General features: G+C 40.5%; 1 protein-coding gene across 1 annotated transcript; it reads right to left on the reverse strand.

The window, feature by feature from the left end:
* Window positions 1-1547: 1547 nt before the first annotated feature.
* On the reverse strand, window positions 1548-17228 carry NPHS2 (NPHS2 stomatin family member, podocin). The gene is made up of 8 exons (XM_070939254.1): window positions 16946-17228; window positions 12723-12826; window positions 11837-11909; window positions 9639-9721; window positions 7838-8041; window positions 6425-6480; window positions 2433-2511; window positions 1548-1817 (listed from the first exon to the last, which is right to left on the reverse strand). Exons 1-8 carry the CDS (start codon window positions 17226-17228, stop codon window positions 1548-1550), a joined length of 1152 nt encoding a protein of 383 aa, XP_070795355.1.
* Between the last annotated feature and the right edge of the window lie 9244 nt (window positions 17229-26472).

Raw genomic sequence — 26472 nt, forward strand, 5'->3', positions numbered from 1 at the left:
GTTAAATGAACTAAGCTGACTTCCATCACACCCGATAGCAACGTTTATATGTATGTAATATGCACATAGGTTTGCAAATGAGCATACTTCATAACAAGAACTAATGACATATTATGCCAATTCTATACCAGTTTTATCGGATTTTACTTCTTTCTTGATCCCAATTCAAAATGTTGTTATCAAGACCTAGAAACTATAATGTTTGACATAACAACTGTATTGTACATGTTATGATCTTGCCCAAATGCTAAAATCATTCTTGAATACTATGTTGTTTTTTTTAGAATAGATTAGAATTCTTTATTGGCCAAGTATGATTGGACACACAAGGAATTTGTCTCCAGTGCATAAGTTCTTAGTGTACATTCAAGCAACAAGTGATAAATCATTATGATAATCATCATAAAATGCATTCACCATATAACATTTAGCGATAGTTCCAGGATACTAAATAAGCAATCAACAGAAATCATATTAGGAAACTAAATAAAACAATTAATTTAAATTGTAAGATACAAGCAACAAAGTTATAGTCATAAGAAGATAAGGAAATAGGTAATAGGAAAGATGAGAAGGATAACATTAATACAGCCATACTAGGTACTTTGACAGTGTTGTGGGAATTAGTTGTTTAGCAGAGTGATGGCATGGGGGAAAAAACTGTCCTTGTGTTTGTTTTGGTGTGCAGTGCAGTGGTGAAATTCAGCCGGATCTATCCGGATCGCACAATCCGGAAGCACCGGCGGTGGGAGGCTCCGCCCATCCGCCCAATATCATCATGTCCTGTTTTTTACCTTTTGCGCATGCATGTGCTCACATTTGCAAGCCGGTAGGGAAAGGTAAGTGAATTTTACCCCTGGTGGTCTATAGCATCATCTTGAAGGAAGAAGTTCTGGGTGCAGTTCCATGTCGAGATATGGCAGCTCACTTTTCTTTATCCTAAGAGTGTCCAATAAGTTTGTTTTGAAGACGGAGGACGGACCAAATGAATTAAAGAACCAGTCAGTTCAGGGTTCTTGCTTGAGGGACAAATGACCAGCTTTACATTATCATTATTTTGACATGTGAAGACCTATGGCCCTTAAGAATTCTATAAATATGGGAAAGGTGAGAAAAGAGAAGAGAAGAACCAACAATAAGAAGAATGGATGAGCTCAGTTTCAACAGGAATGGATATACTGTCCGTTGTGAATCTTGGTAGGCCAGGCTGAGAATAGATCATCCTGGAAAAAGTCTGTGATTGCTAAGAATGGTTCTTAGTAATAATGATACAATTTAAAAATAAATAAATGTAATAGATTTTACAAACATACAACTATTTTTTTTAATGATGCATATATTTTAGTCAAATACATGAGTCTCGGAGGTAAATTCATATGTCAGGATTTACAACACTCTTGTCATTTGTATCCTGAGATCTGAGTTTGTTAACTTTTTATTTGATTTCTATTACTATTTGAATTTTAAGCAAAAGATTTAGTTGCCAATTATGTGGTGAATTGTATCAACTACAGCTTGAAATCATGATCTTTTGAATTCTACAATTTCTATAACATGGGGGAGTCCTTGCCCTTGGAAGTTTCTGGATTATTGTCACAATCTGAAGAGTTGTAGCCAGGGGATGTTTGATTTACTGCAACTGAAAGGCTCAGGGGGTCAAAGGGTAAAGACAGAAAAAGGGTTGGAGGTTTTTCAGAAGACAAGTTCTGCAGAGTATGAAGGTAACGGAGCTGGATAGCAGCTGGAGTATGGGACAATGTCTCAGCTGCTATCTTCAGAGATTCAGAAGCAGCTTTTTCACCTTCAGCAGTGATCACCTACAACACAAAGGCCATTTGAGAATTGAATCTGTTATTTCTATAACCATATCACTGAGATAGCCTAAATTAGAAAGAAAAAGTATGCTCTGCCCTCTATATTGTATGATGCTGTATTACTTTGTCCAAGAATCATCTGCGATATTTAGCTTAGTCCCAATTTTGTCCAGTGTTCAATAAAAAATATCTTAACCAATGTTCCTACACACAGCACAGATTCTTTTTTAATTTCTCCTTCAGTAATTTACAAGTTAATTTCTATTCCTTTGGATGCAGAGAATTTATTGTGCTGCATATTTTTCTTGTTTCATAGCAAAATAATAGTACTTTGTGCAAGCACTTTGTGCAAATTCACACAAAAGAGTAGGGAGAGGAAGCAGGACAGAATGTGCTGTCTTACAAGTTATGAAAAGCTGTAAGGTTCATAGTTATCTGAAATTGGAAAGTAAGCTATGGATCATGGAGACTAGTGTATGGGAGGTCACTAACACTCTCCATTCTTTTCCTCAGGTTTCTTTTCCTCTGCCCTGCCATTCCCCCTGAATCCAATGCCATCAGAAGAAAAGCATTCCCCCCCCCCCGATCTCCTGTAATAAAAATGTACTGCTGACTTACCCTTACTTTAGCATGACGCTGGGCTTCTGCTTGTGCAGATAGTGACACCTGGAGCTCAGCTGGCAGCCGAATGTCTTTACTGAAATAAAAATAGGAAACTGAAAGAAAGGCTACTCTCCAGGCTTAGAAACAATAGAAGACGCTTGACATCTTGAGAATATATGTATTTTTGGTTACTATTTTTTTCATGTCATGATCTAATTACACCAACTTAATTCAGCTTTTTACTGCTGAGACAAATCTTGGGCTGGTATACTAGTTGAATGTTTGTCCCAGGTGCCTATAAGTCAGCTCATTTGGAGTTGCTATTATCTCCATACCAGGGGTGAAATGCTCCCGGTTTGGACCGGATCACCCGATCCGGTAGTGATGGCAGTGGGTGGTTTGGAGAACCGGTAGCAAAAATCCCTGCCCCCCCCCATGCCCAGCTGAGCTGCGTGATCATCAGAGGCTGGTTTTTTTACTTTTAAAAGCATTTTTTCTACAACCTCTTCGGCCAAAAGAATGCTTTTAAAAGTAAAAAAAAAAAAAGCCTCTGATGATCGCACGGCTCAGCTGGGATCATCAGAGGCTTTTCAAAGCATTTTTTTCTGCAACTCCTTTGGCCGAAGAGGTTATAGGGAAAAAAATGCCTTTAAAAGCCTCTGGCGATCCCAGCTGACTTGCCTGATCGTCAGAAGCTTCTAAAAGCATTTTTTTTCTGCAACCTCTTAAGGTTGTAGAAAAAATGCTTTTAAAAGTAAAAAAAAAAAAGTTGGCCATGCCCACCCAGTCACATTAGCCCCCCCCCCCACCAAGCCACACCCACAGAACCGGTAGTAACAAATTTTAGATTTCACCCCTGCTCCATACCATGCAAACTGATTTCTTAACCACATTGCCTACTTAAGGAATCAGGTTGGGGTTGGGGTTCTAGAAATAGCCTGCCTATCCTGGGTTGATCCATGGATAATTTGTTTTGACTTCTGTCAAGTTTAGAAGTGAGATCCATTCTCATAAGAGACCAATCCTGTATTATTTACAGATACAAATTTGCTTCAAAGATAAATTTTTATTCATTAATAAAGAAACTGGTGTTGTATCTACGCTGTCTTTTTATTTCTTTTGTTCTGACTAACCACAGTCCAGACTCTCTCTCAATGAACTCTGTATAGGGAGGTTTGACCACAATTGCAAAAGCTGTGTTATCTACATGGCTACTCGGGACTATATCCCCACCATTATTCCCAGTTAGATTAAGAAGGCTATCATCATGGAGAGCTGATATCTTCACATTCTCCTACTTATCTTTTTTGGCATATACCCCAAAGGACCACCATTTTTTGAATTTTATGGGACCCTCACAGACATATGCTCCAATCACTTTATGCCATATCTCCAAAGCTCAAATGCAATTCGACTGAGATTTGTCATACCCTCTGTCTCCAAAGTGTCTCTGGTCAGTCTTTGGAAGTTCTGTCCTATGATCTCATTCACTATGATCTCATTTTGAAAAAGCTGAGGACAGGGGACCAAGGGTGGTCTTATTCTCTTTCAGAGTTGAAAACAGACTTGCAAGGCCTTGAATTCATTACTCTTGCTCCCTTTTGCCTCCTCTATGCATTTGACACAAACAAATGCCTTTTAAAAAAAAAATCCCTCTTTTGTATGGCTGCCATGGCATCACTATTTACATGCATGGCAACTCCACAGAAATAAATCAAGGCCAAAGCATTTTGGAAGTGTTAGAGTTAGGGCAGAGCATGAGTCCAAATATAGAGTTATAATCCATGAATGGTTTCCAAGTTAATTTAAATTTTACATTAGACATTTTTTACATAGGAAGTTATTTTTGACCCTCAGGCATATTCCCATAGTTTAGTTTGCCAATCTTCTAAAAAGGTAAGTACATGCTGTTTGGACATTGTTCTTCTTCAAGTGCAATCTAACCTGTACAGAATCTAATGGCACTTTAATTCCTATGAACTGGTTGCACTGCCTCTGTTGACATAATTCAAGTCTGCATTGGGGTTTTTTAGATACTTATGCTCACAAGTCATTTTGTCAGGGAAACACTTGGAAGGAACTACTGCTGTTTCTTCACTGATTTATTTGCTTCAGTTTAGATATCTGTCACATAAGGAGCACCTATTCCAGGGGTGAAATGCTCCCGGTTCGGACCAGCTCGGGCGAGTAGGTAGCGATGATGGCCGGTGGTTCGGAGAACCGGTAGCAATGGCAGCTGGAGGCTCCGCCCACCCGCCCACCCTCCCCATTGCCCGGACTCGGGGAATGCACCATTCCCTGGACTCCTACTGCTCACCTTTCTCTCGCAGCTGGCTGTCAGGGAAGGCAAGTGCCCGAAAGGTACCGGAGTCGCTCACTCTCCTTGAATGAACCACTCTAGTCCACGCGCCGGCTGCACAAGCGTACACCCAACCTGCCGCTGAATTAAATAAACGGTGTGCACTTGCGCCGCCGGCGCATGGACCAGAGCGGCTCATTCAGGAAGGAGAGTGAGCTACTCTGGTACCTTTTGGGTGCTTGCCTTCCCTGACAGCCAGCTGCGGGAGAAAGGTGAGCAGTAGGAGTCCGGGGAATTAGGCGGGTGGGCGGAGCCACAGGAGAAAGAAATTTAAAAAGTTTTCCTACCGGGTTCTGTGGGCGTGGCTTGGTGGAAGGGGGTCTTGGGACTGAGTGGGCGTGACTGTGAGTGACATCGAGTTGGCCACGCCCACTCAGTCACAGGACACCCCCCCACCAAGCCACGCCCACAAAACCGGTAGAGAAAAATTTTAGATTTCACCCCTGACCTATTCTCTCTCATGATTTTACTGTAAAAAAACACAACTCTTCAGCATCTTCAACCATACTCCAGAACAGTATTTCTCAACCTTACGTTCTGTGCACTTCTGGTTGGCCAGCCTGGCTGGTTGGCTGGTTGGGAAATTCTGGGAGTTGAAGTCTGTATATCTTAAAGTTGCTGAAGTTGAGAAACTCTGCTACAGAGACACTTGGAAAGGCTGAAAGCCACTTCCAGTTTGCATAGACAACAGGAAGGGAAAATAAAACTAATTAATATAAGATGCCTTTACTGACTAGTTCATTCATTCATTCAATCAATCTTGGTCAAGGGGTGATCCTAGTATTCTGAGTATCTTATCTCTAGTCAAAGTTGCTAGTTGTAGCTTTTCTGGCCATTCACCTTCCATTCGGGATGGAGATGTCAGTGCACAGAGATTGAAAACAGATTGCAACAAACTTGCAGTCCTTTTTTAAAATCAAGTTTAATCAAAGAAAACCTTAAACACTTGCATAACATTTTCAATATTGCAGAAACACTTGGTATCTTAAACACTTGTTACAAGCATCAGTTCTTATATTGTTGCTTGTACTCATAAACACTATACAATGAAGATTCATCTAGAATTAGTTTATGCCTAGACTCACAATATAGCAAGGAACAAGTAAAATAGCACAAAAGGGTATGCAGGCTTTGGAGTTCTCCAGCACTCTTCATTGGAGACAATGTTATCAAAAATAATAAAAAAACAGGATGGAGAAAAAGCCAGGAAATCTATAACTAAGGATAGGTGTTTCAGCTATGAGGTCTGCAATTCAAAGCCAGGATAAATATGAAGGCAGACTGACTGTCAATGGAAGTATTACCAGTAATAATTATAATATTCCTGTCTGTTTCCATCATGCTCAAAGATTGTGGGTTTTTGTAACCTCTTGCCTAATGAAGATTCTGGAAAATGCAACTCTCAGACAAACCATTATGTCATTTTTGTTGATCCTAATAAAATCAATCTAACAATGGATTTTATATTTCTTCATGGACTGGCATAAGCATAACTATTAATTATAGGCCAACATAGAAAGAATATGTAATACTTGAATGGAAAGTTACAAATTATACCTAACAGTTAAAGTTTTCATTCTTTTCCTGTCCTGATATTTGGATGTTTTTTTTTTTTTTTGGTTTTACAGTGTCCGGATTTCATACCTACATTTCTGTCAGCTCCACTTTGATCCCCCACTGACAGGTGATGGCATCCACGGCCACCTGCATAAAAAGAAAAAAGAAGATGAATGAGGTGGAAAAATTATTCAAAGTAAAAGCCCACAACCCCGGATCACCCCAACGATGCCCTTGAAGTGATGTCCCGGTGCCTGGAGGCCGTACGGATCTGGATGGGGAGGAACAGGCTCAGGCTCAACCCATCCAAGACCGAGTGGCTGTGGTTTCCGACGTCCCGATATAGTCAGTTGATGCCATCACTGACTATTGGGGGCGAATCATTGGCCCCCACGGAGAGGGCTCGCAACTTGGGCGTCCTCCTGGATTCACGGCTGTCTTTAGAAGAGCACTTGACGGCCGTGACCAGGAGGATTTTTCATCAGGTTCGCCTGATTCGCCAGTTGCGTCCCTTTCTGGATCGGGACTCGTTACGCACGGTCACTCATGCCCTCGTCACCTCCCGCCTGGACTATTGTAATGCTCTCTACATGGGGCTCCCCTTGAGGAGCACCCGGAGGCTCCAACTGGCGCAGAGTGCGGCCGCGCGGGTGGTAATGGGAGCGACATGGCGCTCCCATGTAACACCTCTCCTGCGCGAGCTGCACTGGCTCCCGGTGGTCTTCCGGGTGCGCTTCAAGGTTTTGGTTACCACCTTTAAAGCGCTCCATGGCTTAGGGCCTGGTTATTTACGGGACCGCCTACTACCACCAATAGCCTCCCACCGACCAGTACGCTCTCATAGAGAGGGACTCCTCCGGGTGCCGTCAGCCAAACAATGTCGGCTGGCGACCCCTAGGGGGAGAGCCTTCTCTGTGGGGGCACCTACCATCTGGAATGGGCTCCCCCCAGAGATACGGAGGATCCCAGATCTGCGCACCTTCCGCCGCGCTGTGAAGACCTTTTTATTCCATCAGGCGGGCTTGGCCTAATCTCTTCCCTTTTTAAATATGTAAATTTTAATTTGTTTTTAAATTATTGGGGTGTTTTAATTTGTCTGGGCCAAAATGATTTAATCTGATTTTATCTGGTTTTTAAATTTTTTGTATCTATGTTATTTTATTGTCTGGCTGTTCACCGCCCTGAGTCCTTCGGGAGTAGGGCGGTATATAAATCAAATAAAACATAAAACATAAAACAAACAATTATTGGCCTATTTTTTGTATCTAGCTTGGCACGTATTGAAAACAAAAGCTGGATTGAATATACTGTATACCGTATTGGACCAGCTTAGCAATGCAATTCTTACAAATTCGCATCTTTTGAAATATCTTTTAAGAAAGAGAAACTGACCAATAACAGGGGAGTATTATTTTATTAATGCCAATTCACTGATTACAATGTTAATATTTATGATGGTTTTGCCTATCATGCAGTGTTATCACAAAATCCTCATTTTGCTCACCTTTATCTCCTGGCTGATGTTCTTTCTCTCCATCAGAATGTCAGTGAAAGTCCAATGTGCCAGCAAGCGCTTTGTGATAGTCTGTACCAGCATCTGAACTGCATTAGAACGATTAGCGAGGGTGGTCATCAGCAGAGTAACATTCTCCATTCGATAGTAGCAGATAGTATTTAATTCTAAAACAGCCATATCATTGGTGATCACCTACAATAAATAGAAGGCATTACGTGCAATATTCAATGTAATAAGATGAAGAACGGGTATGGTAGTAATTTTGTCAGTCACTGGAAAGAAATTGGAAATCCAGGACATTCAAAAATTGGGCAATGTTATTATTGTAGTATCTGGGCTGGTAAAGATTATAGGAATCTCACAAGATAGATTAATAACATCTGTGTGGCATGTGTTTTTGTATGGAGAAGTGGCAAGGCACAACTATGACAAAGTTTCTTAAATTTATGTAATTAGTTCATTTTACAATTGAGGTATCAGCTGTAAACTTTTGACTGCCAACAATGGATTGATTTGCTAGAATTCAGAATCATATTACTCTGAGTATTTTACAATTAAAACAGTGGAAAATAATTGAGGAAAATAACATTTTCCTCAAAACACAAATTACCTTACAAAAAACTCATCATGGTCTCAACAAACCACCTAGTTCCAGGCCAGGGAGCCCAGACACATTTTCAAAGATTTGTCAAACTCTTGTAGGATAAGAGTTGAATCTCACTGGTCAGGCAGAATCATGGAAACAGGTGGTCCCTCAAAGAACCAGGTCCTATGCCATGAAAGCACTTACAGGTGACAATCAGTATCTTGAATTGCACCCAGAAGCAGACTAGCAACCAATGCAGGTTGCGAATCATTAATGCACATGGGTGTATCAAGTGTGGCCAACACTGTAGCATTTTTGGACTAACTGTAGCTTTCAGGTGGTCTTCAAGAGCAGTCAAATTGCAACATTCCATTATGAGGCAACCAAAACATAAGTGACAGTCTGAAGAGCTTCCCATTCTAGGAATAAAGCACACAAAATGGACCTGTGCAAAGATCATCCTAGCCAAAGCTGCCACCTGGTCTTGGAGCGGTAGTTGTGAGACTATGATGGTTCCCAAGTTATGCACTGGTCTCAAATGGAGAAGTGCCATCCCATCTAAGACCAAAGGTGAAAAAAAGAGATCCAGGGGCCCATCCATTTAGTCTTCTCAGGACTGAAGCTAAGGCTCTCCATCCAGACCTGAACAATATCCAGGCATTGGGTTAGGACATTGACACTGGACAAGCAAAGGTTGACATGTACAATTGAGTATCACCTGCATATAGATGATATCAGACCCAAACATCACCCAGCAATTTCATGTAGATATTAAAAAGCAGAGGCAGGAGCATGGACACTCAACAAGAAAGGAGGTGTGGACACAACCTCTCTTTCTCTGTTAACATTGACTGGAACTGACCACTAGGGAAGGAGAACCATTGCAATATAATGCTACCCATTCTTAATCCCCCCCAGTCTGTCCATAAAGATACCATGATAGAAGGTACTCAAAACTGTTGAGAAATCAAGATGGTTACAGTACCATATCCTGGCTTGCCAAATGTCATCAAAAAGTGTAATCAATAGAGAATCTATGTAACTTGCTATAAAGCATGAAAACCCTTCTGAATGGAGAATCTATGTAACTTATTTCTATAGTGTGTCTGCTTGGCAACTGTCTCATTTCTTCATTAATCCATATGATTTTCTCCAGCAGATGAGCTAGAAAAGCATGAGTAAGCTATAATTAAACTCACTTACCTCACATAAAGGAATCTCTAAAGTTTTGAGACGAATGTCTATTTTGTGGTAAGTATCCAGACAGGGAAGGAGAAAAAACAAGCCTTTTAGGAGAAACAGAACAGCATAGAAGTTACATGATAGGAATTAAGAGCCCCCTTTTTGATGCTCATTTTATCAAGTTATCATATTGGGACTTTACATATAGAAAAATTATTGGCTGATCATCAGGTGCATTCTAACCATGCATGTATTTATGTGCATGTGTGTATCTGACCCAACATCAAATGACTAACAAATTAAGGTCAACTCATATTGAGAAATAGTGGCCATTTAGGTTGCTATCACAGTTTTCTTTATAGTGACCATGCACACCTTCCCTTTTAATAAAAGTAATAGTGACCTGATGGAGATTTGAATCATTTTCTCTCAAGTGTTAAAAAAATATTTATGCATTTATGGAAAAACTAAAAAGGGATAAAAAGTTGTTGCAGCCAAAATTAAAAGGCTTGCTCTAATCTTCTGATTCCATGCCTAGTGATCGAAAAGGAGAGTTAATCTCCCAGTAACCATTTTATAACAAATCTTACAAGAAATCAAAGATAAAAATTAGGTTCAGGAGTTATTATTATCACAATTTGACTTGAGTTAAGGTTCCTAGGTTTTGCTGTCTATGTTTATACTACAGAAACTATCAACCATATAACCACAAATGTGTTGTGGGAATCTAGTACTTGTTAGATTATGTTTGCCATGCAGATTCAAAAAACTGAGTTAAATAAGTCATGATTTACTTATTTAACCAGAGGTTATTTGCATGATTCTTAGATTTTCCAGTAACCTATTTTACCATGTCCTGGGAATGGTTTGGTTTGCAGAAATGACTGTAATCTTTTTGTCCCGCTGAAATCTTTGTCAAATAATTTCTGAAAGTTTATGAAATGTTTTAAAAATCTTGAACAGAAACAATGGTGGATTGGAGTAGTGGCCATCACATCTTTTGCCTTAACATTTTAATATATTTCTGTCAGTTTCTAAATTTCTTTTACTCCATGCTGAAGTCCTTGAGACATCCTCTCATTTTGTTTCTTGCATTTTCAGCTGATCAGTATGCCTAGGAAAAATTCTCAGAATTTCTACCTGTTGCTGATGTAGCACTACATAGATTGGCAGATTTAGTGTGAAATGTGTAATTAAGCCAAAAAGAGATAAGTGACCGTGGTGCTGTTGTATTTAGCATATCAGTTAGCACAGGAATTCTGGTCCCAATTATCATTCATAAACAAGGACTACCTGGAAGATACTTACCATGGAGTATAATACCATCACATGTAATTACAAAAAGGAAAACTTTTTTTAAAAATAAGGGGATTAAGAAAAACTACAGAGAAGTTATTTAAAATCACAGTAACTGAAACTCCACAGAAATGTATTCTGTAATTCCAAGGAAAGGTCGGCAAAACTTTTTATAGCATCTAGAAAGATACAAGGTTTTCTTTTCTTCCCAGCAGAGCAAAAAATCTGGCAAAATAATCTAAAGTGATAATAAAGAATGCAAACCCTTCTAACAAAATGGGGAAAGAGTTTATGTAGCAGATGGCAAAAACATTAATGGAAACAATAAGAATTTGTTTTACAATTTTATTGTAATATGTTTGCTGTCTGCAAAAATCCAGGTGACTACAGATGGCAGCAAAAAGGCAAGGTTTTTCTGCCATCTCATTGCTCTGCACTTTACAGGAAAGGATAGAGTTCTATACCTCCAAGATATCTGTAAATCTATATGTAATAAATGTGTAACAAATATCCATTTGGAAACTGTTAGTATTTAAAGTGGTGTGTGTGCAACTATCTTAAACTATCTCCCTCTCAATTCAAGTAGTATAGAAAAAAACATAGAGATCACCCCATGGTAATGAAATTGGTTTTAGTTTTTACAGTATCACAAATGAAGTTGCCAATATTATACCATTTTATTTACTACCCTATTGATTACATAATTCAACAATGAGAACTAGCAAGGTGATTTCTTCACGTGATGTCCGCTATGTATTTTAGCACAACCCTAGTTGTGCTATTGTTTCTCAACAAGATTGACACTGGTACCTTCTCTTACAATATCAGTGACCCCAATAGATCAGTCTATATAGATGTCATAGAAAATAGTGTTATATTTAACTTGTGGTCATGCAAAAATCTAAGAATCTTTGTATACTTACCAGGCCCTCTTGGCCTTCCATGAAGAATATGACCAAATCGGAATAAAACAGCTCTCTCATATTCTCGTACAATCTGTCATAAAAAACTGGAGATGAGTAACAGAATTTGGGAGGAAGAAAAAAAAAAGGAAGCAAATAGTGCAAAAATTTAGCTCCAGAAAGATTTTAATAGATTGCTCAATGCCAAGTGGAGGAAATGTAAAATGATGAGAGGAATCAGCCTTGTACTTTTTTCTGTTTTAACGGTTTATGGCAGCAGTCCCCAGCCTTTATGACTTGGCAATGGAGGAGGAGAGGGGAACTGGCCCACCCCTTGTGCAAGTAGAGCTGCATGCGTGTGCACCGGCCCACCATTCACATAAGTAGAGCTGCGAGCACATGCACCAGCTCAAAACTCGCGCATCCCAGTTCCAAATGGGCCATGGCCCAGTAGTGAGCCGCAGGGAACCCCTGCCCTAAGGAACTCCACTTCACATGGCATTCATGTGATGAAATTGACATTTTAGCATCATGTGATTTGCTCTGGATGCTACAGGATGTTCTCAGTGTTTTGGTGATATTAAATAACAGATGGCCAATTTCTTTTATCAGTTAGAGAAAGAACAGAGTAGAGTAGAGTAGAGTAGAGTAGAGTAGAGTAGAGTAGAGTAAAGTAGAGTAGAGTAGAGTAGAGTAGAGTAGAGTAGAGTAGAGTAGAGTAGAGTAAAGGAATAGAATAGAATAGAATAGAATAGAATAGAATAGAATAGAATAGAATAGAATAGAATAGAATAGAATAATTATTGGCTAAGTGTGATTGAATACACAAGGAATTTGTCTGATGCATGCACTTTACTGATTGCTGTCTCTCACATGTATCAACTTTAATCTCTAGAAATACTCTTACCTTCATACAGAACCAGATGGAAATGGGAAATGTGATTATGATGAGAAGGAGTGAGAGGATGACAAGAAGCCACTCACAAATGCCTAAACCTGGAGACTTTAAGCCTGCAGAAAAACAGATACAAGATGTAGAATTCTCCTGGTTTTTTTAAACCTGCATTTGTTATTGGATGAAAAAGTAAGATTTTAAAAAAATCAATATGGAATATATACCCGCTGACCCTCATTATTTTGGGAATAAAGGAGACTATAAGAAGATAAAACAGAACTGAGATAACATGTTCAAATTTCATCTGTAGATGAAAATAGGGACTCTTCTATATTCTAATTCAGATTAAACTTCCAACATATATTTTGGGTCTTTCTTAACTGTTAGCATTTCCTCCTTGTTCCCCAATGTCAGTCTCAAGGTATGCAAACTCAATTACGTGTCCCCACCTATTACATAGGAGGCAAAGTCAGGTGATCAGTAGTGGGTGTGATCACAAAGGAGCTCTGGGTCTTTTAAGCAGAGGTGAGATTACTCCTTCTATCTGATCCCTAGTCAATCTCTTCAAACACCATTCTGCTATTCTCTGCCTAAAAAGATGAACTTAGTGGCACATGAAATGTCAAGGAAACTACTTGCCATATATTGTTCACCTTGGGAGGCAGTCCAGATAAGAAGCACATCTAGACATACTAATTCTAATTTTAGTGTATTGCTACATTAACAAAATCTTGCAAGCTTGAAAGTACATCTTCTTCTTCCTTCACCTTTTCAGTCCAGGAAACTAGGGAGGGTTCCTTCTGAGACTTTTGTCACATCCCATTCCTTCTGCAGATTCAGCTGCTGCTTGTCTGACTGTTGTCTACAGTACGATTCTTTCTCCTATATGCCAAGGTCATTCCCATAATATCATTACATTGTTGCCAGCAAAACTACTTGGATTGTCCTTGTGGTCAGCAGGGTAAGGACTTTATTATTTTTAAAATAAACACTATATTTTGGAGCAGGGGTGATCATTGCGGTATTAGGTATATCAGATTTGTACAAGAACACAGCATTTTTATTTATGTGTGCTTTTAGATTAACACAGCTTGGCACATGAAATGTCAAGAAAATGTAACATTTGTGAAAATACATAATCTTGTGTGTGTGTGTGCACCAAAAAACTAAATGGACTTGTCCGTTTAATCATAAGGATTCAAGTTTGACTTGAAAGAGACTTTACATACTTTTAAAATATTTAAAACAGAATGGAGAGGAAGCCATCATGGTTTTAGCGGCCCAGGCAACTTGCAAAAAAGTGCTAGACTGCCCTAGTTTGTTCTAACTCTATAATTTTTCTTGGTCTGGTTAAAATAGTACAACTTCAAAATGATATAAAGGAGTAGAGAAGTCTTAAATAAAAAGTTTTCAATTAAGAAGTGCTGCTTGTTACTCGGTTCCATTTGTCATCCCTCTAAAAAAGTAATTTGCGTTTATGATTAAATGGGGAGGAGGAGCATACAAGGAACCTTGAAAGGACAGACAGGGTCTCTCAAGGTCTTTCTAAGTCAGACCTGCCCTATTTCCTGCTGCAGTATATGACTGATGGATATTTTTCTCTTTGGTGAAGTACCAAGTGGAAAGATAAAAAAGAACTAGTGGATTAAACCAATCATTATGTCTGTTATGAGCGGCACACAGAAACATTGGAGTAACATTACAAACTGGACACTTTGTGTTTATGATCTGAAATCAAAGAATGATTATTTATCAATAGTTCCTAGGGCTGCTTCCACTCAAACACCATTATTCTTTTGTTCTTTACATTCAGCTTTCATCTAGTAAGTACTGTATGTTATAGAGAACTGTGGCTGTGGAACTGACCCTGTTTTTATGTTATATGCCTTTTGTGTTTGGAAGGAACTCTAACAGCCCCTGAAGGACTACTATAACTTCTGAAGCTTAGGCCCTGAGGGGTGTTTGTGTATGCATGTGCAAGTAGATAGAGATTCAAGGAGTGAACCCTAATAAAAACCAAGGGGAAACTAAGTGGTGCTCAACTGATATCAAACAGAGCCTGTTAAAAATGGAATAGAAATATATTTTAATTCTAGCAGAAAATAATGTTTCTGTTTTGCCCAGCCCTTTATCCTGAGATTCTTCATATAGTTGTTTATTTAAAAAAAATATCTAAAATTCTTCCAAGAACAAGCAACTTCATGCAATAGTAGTTCCAAGAATGGGCATAATAATGTGAACTAGCCAATGGGTCTCTAGATGCCAATACCACTCTTAGAAGTCCTCCTCCTTCATTCTTTCTTACATTCAAGATTTGCCTGAAACTTTATCTTGGTGCACATCAGAGTTTAGCAAAAAGGAAAGCAGAAAAGATTAGAGATGAGAAAAATAAAGATTGCATGCAGGCAGACCTAGAGTCTCACTTCTTCCTTCTATAACCAGCACAATTTTGTGTCAAAGAGCCAAAGAGAATTCACAAGGGGTTTCCCCTTAATTATTCTTCTCAAAGGTGAAGCCTGATCAGTTACAAATGAATCCTCTTTCACAAACTCAAAATTAGGAATATACCATTTCTACCATTTGATGCCCTCTTAGCCATTTTTATCAACCATCATCAATTTCTTATGTTCTGACAAAAGCAAGTACACTGTAAAAATTGTAAATCAAATTATTTGGCTGTTGCTTGTCCATGCTCTAAAATAAATATCTATATTTCATATCATTTGACAATACAACCAGAACACAACTGCCTTATCTAAGGAAATGCTGTAATGCAACAGTAGAACCCATGTTGTGGATATGGTACTGGAAATCCAATTCAAACCCTGTCATCCCCAGCAGCGCTAAGAAAGAACTATTATAACTGTTCCAATCATAAACAAAGCTGAGTTAGAAGGCCCAGTGAAATGGTTTGGTATGAGAATTTTTTTTAGAGATTTTTTTGCTTATAGATTCTTCAGAGTGTAATTTTGATATAGATAAGCACTTGTTTATTGCTCTGCTAAGCCAAATTCATTTTGGAAAACAGAAACCAACAGCAGGTTATCAGGACTCAATCTACTTAACCTAGGTCCTTCATTAGGCACAAAAAAAAAAATTCAACCACAATTTCAACAGGGAACCTGTTGATATTAAATAATTCGGAATGACCTGGAAGCTTGGCCTTCTAACAAATCAACCCTTAACATATAGGTAAATCCTATTTTCATACCATTTAAAACCAACCCAGATTGGTAACACAGAGGGAGACAGATAAACAACCAGCAAACCACACTCTTACACATGCTGATGATGTTACCTACCTTAATATTGAAACATCTGCAGAAATACAACCAAAGTCAGAAAACACCAATAACCTAATTATTAGGTTTCTTCTGAACTCTAGTGAATATCTAATAGCTAGGTCTCACTGATGTCTAATTTCCTGAGGTTTCTAAGAAAAAGATAATAGAAGAAAAAATAAAATAGATGTGGAGATCTACCAACCTGAAGCTTTGCACCAAGTTTTCTCAATGGAAGAAACATATCACAGATCAAATGACTATCACTTGAATTTGAGTCAAATTTAAAGTCTGAACCCTTCATACATGCCCCATTTTAAACACACACTAAATTACCCATTCACTGAAACTACTGTTCAGAATTTCTGCTTGTGCTGTATACTGCACTAATATTTGCCCCTGGGAGGCTAACTATTAACACTTCTAGGTAGCTTTTGTATTTTCCCAGTAAACTGTTTGCTTTGAGCATGCTCATCTTAATAACTTTGTAACAATTTTGTTGATTTCTTTTGGTCATGTTGTCTTAAAAAGCAAAGCAACTAGGAAGTGATTACAAGATCTCTTCCCTTGTTAAATTCTCATGATATATTACAGAATTTGGTTCTTTTGCATTTTGCCACTACCCAGAGCTGGTTGCTATCTGCAAGGGACAGGACAGATAAATTCAATGTATTTATATCATCCTGCTGTCTTTAATTAAACATGACTTACAGGGTATGTCTACCAGATCAGAAAACATGCAAGAGGTAGACATTTAATTCCTTGCTGTCTTCCAATGATTCCTGGATTTTAACAATCCAGATTGGTTTGCTTGTCTTCATTCCTTTTTCCTCATAAGAGATAGTGTTGACTTTAAGGATTGTAGATCTAGGATATCTTAAACTGGGCTCTCTTCAGGAGATGGACCTGTCCAGGGGATGATATACTGGTGTTGTGCCCCATTTCTTCCCTTACCTTCCTCCTGCTTCTCGCTTTCAAGCAATGCCATCACCTCCATTTCTTCATCAAATGACACCACATCATCCACATCAACCACTGTGGAAGTATGGATTTGGTTGCCTGCTTGAAGGGTGCTTTTGGTGTCCTTTTTCAGTTTCTTCTGATTGGATTGCTGCCTCTCTTTGCTGGTTTTCTGTCTGTGTGCCATCTTCTCTTTTTTGTTCCCTGGAGATGACTTCTCTCTGCTTCTCCCATGCTTCTCCCTAGAAGAGCTCCGAGACCTTTTTTCATCACTCATTGTGTTGTCTGAACTGTAGAAAGCAGCTCTAGATGAGAAGGTGGGAGACTGTGCTGCCTAGAAATTTATGTTGCCAAAGGGGAGGGAAAAAGGGAGGGAAAGTACAATGCAAAAGAAGAATCTTCATTCTCAGACAGGGAGCTACTGGACAGTCAGACCAGTCCTGAATTTCAGAAAGTATGGTGAGAATGGAAAGGTAGGCTGCAGCAGTGCAGCGTGATATGGAGCAAACTGAGAATGCAAGCTTACTATTGTTAAGGAAAAATCATGGTCAAATTATTCTCTCCCCTTATTTGTATGCAGGATTTCCAGATCTTACAAGATGAGGAGTGATATGGAAGCAAAATTCTCTATAAGAGCTGCTGGCCAGATCCCCTTCTAGAACAATTCCCAAATCAATGAATGCCAGTGTTGCTAGTATAACATATAGATAGAATCTAGAATATACTTTAGGAAATGAACTAAGTGTAATCTTCAGAATGTATGGATCTGCAGTGGAGGTGGAGTGCAGTACTGCAGGCTACTTCTGCTGACTGCCAGCTGCCTGCAATTTGGCAGTTTGAATCTCACCAGGCTCAAAGTTGACGCAGCCTTCCATCCTTCTGAGGTCAGTAAAATGAGGGGCCCAGATTGTTGGGAGCAATATCCTGACTCTGTAAATCGTTTAGAGAGGGCTGTAAAAGCACTGTAAAGCGGTAAATAAGTCTAAGTGCTATTGCTGCTCACAGGCTGCATGTACTCTTCCCTCCAAAGGAATGTAATACCATTCAAGAGTTATCATTTCAGTCATTATCTCTTTCATGTATGGCTTTAGGACTTCTACTGCTATACCAGTGATATAGTAAATAAGGTTTGTCCCTGGAAAATAATAGCAGTTACCTCTTGTAAATATCCTGATTTGATGGATCTTGATGTTAATACAGGTAAATTACCTGTATTGGGTAATTACCTAACTCACAACAAAAATGGAGCCTGCCCATTGTAGTCATTAACTCATGATGGTTGTAAAATGGATCCCCACTTGACTGATCCAATTTTACTATCTTTTTTGTGGTGGTCACTTTGCAAATATGGCAGTCATAATGTGGCAGCTGTGGTCATTAAGCAAACACTGTGGTCATTAAACTATGGTTTGCAATGGGCCAGTTTTGCTAAAAACTGGAAGTAAATGCTGGTTTTCAGTAAAAACATTGTAAAACAGTCACAGCAGTGCTGGATACCGCAAATGGCCATAATTGTGGACTGGCTGCTGGATTATGTGACCATGGGGTGAGGATGGCAGCCATTACCGGAACTTCGGAATCAAGTTGTGAATACCCTGGGGAGGACCATCATAACTTTGAAGTCGCTAAGCAACCATTGTAAGTCCAGGACTACCTGTAATGTCCCAATTGACAGTCCCACCATTGTCCAAATGGAAAACCAAAAATGTGTTTTCACACGTGCTGCTGTGAATATAGTCACTTCTTCCGTTCTTCCTATTTGCTAAATTTGTTATCTAAAATAGCTTTAATACACTGGTTTTACAATGTATACTTACTGTAATTTAAAACTCTGATATTTGAAAGAACTATTAAAGTACAGTCTTTTGTATTTTATTTGCAAATAAATCCCATTATGGGATTACATATGATAACCTGGTGTACATAAATACACCAATAGTTTTCTCTGTTCTTGACACCAAATACGTGTCTCAGACAATTATATATTAAACCAATGGTGAGAAAATCTGCTAGAAATTGCTGAATAGTAACTCCCAGAAGTCCCAATCAGTATGACCAGTGAGGCAGGATGTTGGGAGTAACACTCCTGTGCAAAATATTTGAGTGGGATGAAGTCTTTCTGTTCAGGATTAGAACTACAATTCATTCATTCTTGCTATTTCCATTACATCGAGATTCCACTGTCCATGTGTAAGATTAGTTGTTTTTTTTTAAATCAGTGCTGTTAGTACTACTCATTCTGAAATGCTGATGTGAGAAAGAAGAAAAAGTGAATTTAAGGAGGCAATAATCCATGTTTTTCTTCCTCACTTGGATTCCTTTGTAATTAGAAATCTGTGCCACTAGGCCGGGGGTGGGCAACTGTGGCCCTTTTACAACCTGTGGACTTTAACCTCCAGAATTTCTGAGACAGCTTGGCTGTCTCAGGAATTCTGGGAGTTGAAATCCACAGGTTGTAAAAGGGCCACAGTTGCCCACCCTGCACTAGGCTATTGTAAGCATAAGCACAAACAATTCACTTTTTAACCCCCTCAAATACTTTGTTTAAAAGCAAGTAAAAAGATACTGTTTTGCTGATTTTTTTTTAATGTGGTAAACAATTAAACTGGTAGTCATTTCATGAATCTAGGCTTAATTTAATCTGAATATTTATTTAAATGCACTAAGGGATTATTTACAAATACAGTAGGGTGTAGCTGACAGCTGAGTTATTATAATATCATGGCTTGCCCATACATATTCTAATTTACTGTCTGGCAAAGGATATATATATATAATAGTTTCATATAAAATTAAAGATCTATAGGAATTCTCCTTTGGTGGGGCTCTTTCTCTTTTAATAATAATAATAATAATAATAATAATAATAATAATAATAATAATAATAATAATAATAATAATAATTTTATTTCTATACCGCCCTTCTCCCGAAGGACTCAGGGCGGTGTACAGCCTATTTAAAAACACAGACAAAACAATATAAAATTTAAAATAATTAAATAAAGTGGCTCAGATTTAAAACCCCAATAAATTTAAATACCCCAATTTAAAACTATTGTGTTGATAGTCCGGCCTGGCGGAACAACAGGGTCTTCAAAGCGCAGCGAAACACCCGGAGGTCGGAGATCTTACGAATTTTGGTGACTATTACATCAATTATTACTATTATAATAATTTTAAAGGAAAAATGAGTAGATACACTGGGAAATTCCAAGGGATGAAAGCTGCACTTGTTCTGATCATGAAGCTGGTGTTTCTCATGCTTCTTTACATGGTTGAATGTATTGGAATGTTGAGCTCTGCTACATTTTCATTTTGCTGCACAGTTAGGTAGCAGAAATTTTAGAGCTGTTTACATTCGCAACAGCTTTTGCATATCACCTACTTCCAATCTTTGCATCCCACCAAGCAACTGACCCAACCTGGCCTACATGGAAGGGGGAAAGAAGTATAGGAATCCATTAATAAGTGGCCTTTAACCAGATTTCAGGCAGAACTCCTCTGCCACTATGGCAGAAGGGGTTGAAATTCTGAAATTCAAAATTTAGCCATGCCAGTCATCAGATACCCTGTGGATATAGTAAGCTGGCCAAAAGAACTGGAAGGTGCCAATTAGAAGTATCTCTCAATGTACAGAGCTTTCCACCCCAAGTCCAACACAGACAGTGTACACAGACTGTACACCAGATGGAAAAAGAGCAGGATTTGGTGTCAAAACCACTGTCCTGGATAAAATCCAGAGCAGGCAGGAGTATATTAGTAAGATGGTACTCAAAGATTAGTTGCTGGGGGAATGTCTGAGGCAGATGATATGGGAGGAAGATCAAGTAGAGGCAAAACAAGATCCTGCATGGTGTAGGGCATGTCAAAATTTTCAACTTTCAATTTCCAAATATTAGGAGTGATCAAAAGTTGTGACATGCCTTGGGGATTGTAAAGATATTTTGGTTACTTTAATACAATTTAGATGTGCTTGGTAAATAAATAACTATCACTTTTTAACATTTTGTTTGTTTCATTTCACAGGTTCTTTTTGTTAAATGCTATTTTGTCTGAGAGTGTTAATACTGCTGGCCTTGTTTCCTGTGAGTGTGATAGCTGATCTATAATGGCTTCTAAAAAAAGGAACAAGACTGGGAATATTCACTCATATGAGCAACCTAATTGGAACTGGCAGAGACTTGTTGCTGTCTGAACTCCCAACACTGCGAGATTCTCAGATATGGTCTACTGTTAAGAGAACAAAGTAGTGATGATGCTAGAAATACAATATTAACAACAGACAGTTGAGCTGATTTTCATTGGGAAATTCTTCCAGTAGATAGAAAGGACTGAACTAAAAGACAACCTGAGGTATTGAACATAGCAGCAGGAGAGCAGGCATTAAGCACAAGAGCCATACAAGCAGGAATCTACCACACTAGACAGGACCTGCTGTTCAGTCTATCAAGAGAAGCCTCAAACAAAATCCAACACATAATAGAAGGATATAAGACGCAGGCAGGAAAAAACATGCACTGAAAGGCACAACCAAGGAAGTAGGCATTGTATACAGGAACAGCTGTGGTGTATGGGCTAGAGGTGGCACACAGCACCCTATCTGATGGCATGCGAGCTGTCACCCCCAGTTCAGCTCCACTGTGCATGCGCGCCTGCCAGCTGGTTTTCGGGTCTCTGCTGCACATGCATGGGTTGCATGTGGAGGGCATGCGTGCGGAGGGCACGCATGCGGGGGGCCCATGCATGCGCATGTGGGCCCACATGTGGATGCGGGGGCGCATGCGGGGCTGCAAGTGCATGCGCATGTGGGCCCACATGTGGATGCGGGGGCGCATGCGGGGCTGCAAGTGCATGCGCGGGAAGCTGGGGCACATGCAAGGGGGCCACATGTGCATGTGTGGGGGGCACATGTGTGGGGGCTGCACACACATTGCATTTTGGGGATTCAGGTGCACATACATGCATTTACAAGTGCACAAGCGCCTTGGACACTCAGTCCGGAAAAGATTAGCCATCACTTGGCTAGGCCCTCCCAAGTCCAGATGGGAGATTCCACAGAAGGTCATGAGGAATAAAAGAGCTAAGATCCTGTGGGACTTCCAGATTCAGGCAGGGCAGTTCCTGACCATTCAAGCAGACATTTGGTAGAACACAAGGACCAGAAGACAACAGCAGTAATAGAGAGGAATTTCAACATCAGGAAGGAGGAGTATGAAAAAGTAGGAAACTATCAGGGCCTGAAGGAAGAACTAGAGAGGATGTAGAAAGTAAAGGCCAAAGTGATGGTAGGAGCACTCGAAGCTGTGCATCCTAAACTAGGAGAGTGGCTCCAACAGATCCCAGGACAACATCGGAACGCTCTATCCAGAAGAGTGCAGTGCTACAAACAACTAAGAGACTGCACAGATCCGTCCGACTCCAAGGGCCAGGCTACTCATAGAAGACTCCAGATTCAGGAAGACACAAACACAAAATATATATGGGAGAAGGGAATTTTGTTTACACTTTTACATACCCACACCCACTCTTCCCCCTAAACATATACAACATATACACCTTTGTGTGGCTGCTAGGATTCAAAAAACAATTTGATGGCCTATAATTAACAGCAATAGCACTTAGACTTATATACTGCTTCACAACCCTAAGCGGTTTTACAGAGTGGCATATTGCCCCCCCCCCCCAAATAATCTGAGTCCTCGTTTTACTAACCTCAGAAGGCTGAGTCAATCTCTAACTGCCGAATTGCTGGCAGCTGGAAGTCAGCAGAAATAGCTTGCATTACTGCATTTTAAGCACTGCACCACTATGGCTGTTAATTAAACACACAAAGCTTTCTTTGCTGCCCCAAGTGGTTGTCCTGATTTTTTTTTCAGCCCTCACCCCCCCCTCAAAAAAAAACCCCATTCCTGAGAACTGCTTGAGATACAGGATGCCCCCCTTGTGTCTCCCTGTCTCCCTCCCTCCCCCATCCTTCTTTCCTTCCTTTCCTCCCCCTCCCTTCCCTCCCTTTCTTCCTTCCCTCCCTTTCTTCCTTCCCTCCCTCCTCCCCCCCCTCCCTCCTCCCTTCCCTCCTCCTCCCCCTTTCTTCCTTCCCTCCTCCCTCCCTTCCTTCCTTCCTCCTCTTCTTCCTTCCCTCCCTCCTCCCCCTTTCTTCCTTCCCTCCCTCCTCCCCCCCTCCTCTCCCTTCCTTCCCTCCTCCTCCCCCTTCCTTCCTTCCTTCCCTCCTCCCCCTTTCTTCCTTCCCTCCCTCCTCCCCCCTCCTCTCCCTTCCTTCCCTCCTCCTCCCCCTTTCTTCCTTCCCTCCCTCCCTCCCTCCCCCCTTTCCTTCCTTCCCTCCCGCCCTTCCCTCCCTCCTCCTCCCCCCTTCCTTCCTTCCTTCCTTCCTTCCTTCCTTCCTTCAAAGCACCCGGCGGCGAAGCTTCCAAAATCCGGAAGCCCCAGCCGCCAGCGCGAGCCTTTAACAGCTGAGCCAAATGCGCACGCGACCCCTCCCCTCCCCGGTGTCCATGACTGGGTTTTTACAGAGCGGAACTCTCTGGTTTAAAAAAATATAGAAGGGAGAAGCTGCTCCCTTCAACTTCAGAAGGGAAGCTGAGCGAACGTGCGGCAGCGTGAAGATCCCGCGCGTGCTCCTGAACTGAGCCTGCGCAGCTGGCTTTGGAATCAAGTCGAAGCCTGAGGGAGCGAGGGCCTTCGGAGCGAGCCTGGGTGTTGGTTGTGGAGGTCTTTCAGACTCTTAAAACCAAGGCGTCGCTACGGGACCAGGTGGGAAGACTGTTGGGAGTGGAGGGTTGGAAGTGTTGGACCTTGAGAAAACCCAAGCAAACGATATTTGTAGATGGAAGCTGGCTTGGCTAAATATCCCCGCAGCCAGACACACCCACAGACCACAGACCACAGACCAACCTCCCAAGTGTAGAACTGGCTTCTTTGCGGGAAGTCTTGGCTACAACGGTACAATTCGAAAAGTCCTCCTCGAAAACAAACGCCATTGACTTCAAAAGGATTTGCTCTCAGATACAATGCAGGATTGCACAAGACTAGAGGCTTTCGAGGTGGGGGGGGAGGGAGGGGAGAGTTCAGTTTTGTGGATCCCACTTGCAGGTTTGAAAAGCAGCCTGTTACGAATTCCCCCACCTCAGTGAAGAAACTCAATTATAGTCGCCTAAATATTAGCTTAGTTTTATCGTATGGATTCATTCCACAGTTTTTAGCGCAGCTGATTGTGCAAAGCCAGAAAATTAGTAAATGTGATGTAAACATGGCCGCATGGGGACATTCTCTTGTATTTTTGGCCAGAATTAAACAAGTGCAGAGTGGGGTGATCTGAACCTGAAGAGGTTATTTTTAAAAAAACTGTTTTATCTATCCTAAACAAGAGGGAGTAGAAGATGAATCAGTTAAAAATCTGATGCACAGGATTTCTTTCATAAACATTATACACATAAATATAAAAATGTTACGAATACAGCTAGAGAAATCATAGTACAGAATGAATAAACCTAATGCAGAAAGTTTAAACAGATTTTATTTAGGATTTCTTTTCCTTGTATTTTGTAATTTCTATATTACTGGGGTTTTTTAAATTGTATTTGTCTAATTAATATAGCTGCCAATCTTACAAACAAGTGAGTCATTAATGGTGGCTCACATGTATGCTTAGTTTAAGGTTACTGAGTGATCTACAGCTGTAGACTTTTAATAAATTTGTTGCATTGTTTTAATAAATAATTTGGAGTTCTTTTTTTTTTTTAAAATTTGATTTATATGCCGCCCTTCTCCGGAGACTCAGGGCGGCTTACAATGCGTTAAGCAATAGCCTTCATACTTTTGTATATTTTATACAAAGTCAGCTTATTGCCCCCACAAACTGGGTCCTCATTTCACCTACCTTAGAAAGGATGGAAGGCTGAGTCAACCTTGGTGCTCTGAGCTTGGTTGTGCTTACAGACATTTTCATTACCCGACAAGGTAATGTCTACAAACAAACAGCCAAGCTCAGAGAGCATTAAAGACTTAACAATTTAATCCTGAACCATATATATTCTCTTCTATTGTTAAATGGTAATCAATATATTCACATGGAATTTTGTAGAAAACCTTTTCTTCCCTCTGTGGTCTGCTCATAGACTGCTGTGCTTACAAATGATGTAAATATGTTTTTTTCATTCAATATTGCCTTTCCTCTATACCAGGGCTATCAAACTTGCGGGCCGTGGGCCGGATGCATCACACGTTGGCCAAGCCCACACCCGGTTTAGCGAAGGGGAAAAAAGTTGGGATACGTCACGTGAGTTTGAAACCCCTCTTCTATACTAACCAACCCCCCCCTCCCAACAGCAAATCAGTCATGTTTTATAGCATAGCATACTATGGTAGTAGAGTAATAGAGTATGTATGTATGTATAGACTTTTAATGAGAATATTCAATACAAGTATTGAATATATCAGAAGGAGAGAACTAAAATTTCTGAACTATGGTTGGATTGAATTTGTAGTGCTGAAAAAATAAAAGGAATTATTTGAAGGAAATTTGGATTTTTTAAAAATCAGACTTTAGAGTTGAGGTGGGCTTCAAATCCTTTTGATTACTATCAAAAAGATATTACTATCTTCTGGCATTCCTCTATTATAGTTCCACTATTACAAGCTGTAATAGTGGCTTATAGGAGCTACTGATTATTATTATAGATCAGTGATAGTTAACATTTTTGGTGCTGAGTGCCTAAAGCGTGTGCATGCACAAATGCACACGTGTGTGCCTGAACCCCCAAAATGCAATGCGAGCGCCCTTCTGTGCATGCACCCAGCCCCCCTGTTCCCCGTTTTGGCTTCCAGGTTGATGCAGGAGGCTTTCAAGGCCCAAAATGGGGCACTGGGAAGCCTCTGCACCCCATTTTGGCTTCCAGGTTGGTGCAGGAGATCCCTGCGCCCTGTTTAGGCCTGGAAAGCCGCCTGCACCAACCTGGAAGTCAAAATGGGGCACGGGGGGCTGCGCGAGGTCCCCCGTGCCTGTTTTGGGCCTTGAAAGACTGCATCAATCTGGAAGCCAAAACTGGGTGTGGGAGTGCCTGCATCCCCCTGCATTTGGCCCACCCCCCCACGCATGTGCACACGTGTCCCCCACATGCGACCCGCCCTCCGTGTATGCACGGCAGAGACCTGAAGACCAACTGGCCGGTGGGAGGCACATGCGCATGCATGGTGAAGCTGGACTGGGGCGACAGATGGCATGCCTGCAGAGAGGGCTCTGTGAGCCTCTTGTGGCACGTGTGCCATAGGTTTGCCATCACGGGTATAGATAGTTCTTGGTTAACAATGGTAATTGGGATGAGAATTTCCATTGCTAAGCAATATGGTTGTAACTTATTGATGGCAATCCTGGCACTTCTCGTTCCCATTGTTAAGTGAAGAAAATGGATTATTAGGTGAGTTCGAGGCAGCTTGCAATCAGACTAGCAACAGAGCTGTTACCAGCTATGGGCAGGTGTGCAGTTGGTTGTTGTGAGAATGGAAGG

The sequence above is a fragment of the Pituophis catenifer genome, unplaced genomic scaffold, assembly GCF_029215685.1.
Source record: "Pituophis catenifer annectens isolate HBS135680 unplaced genomic scaffold, rPitCat1.0.hap2 SCAF_3, whole genome shotgun sequence".
NCBI lineage: Eukaryota > Metazoa > Chordata > Lepidosauria > Squamata > Colubridae > Pituophis > Pituophis catenifer.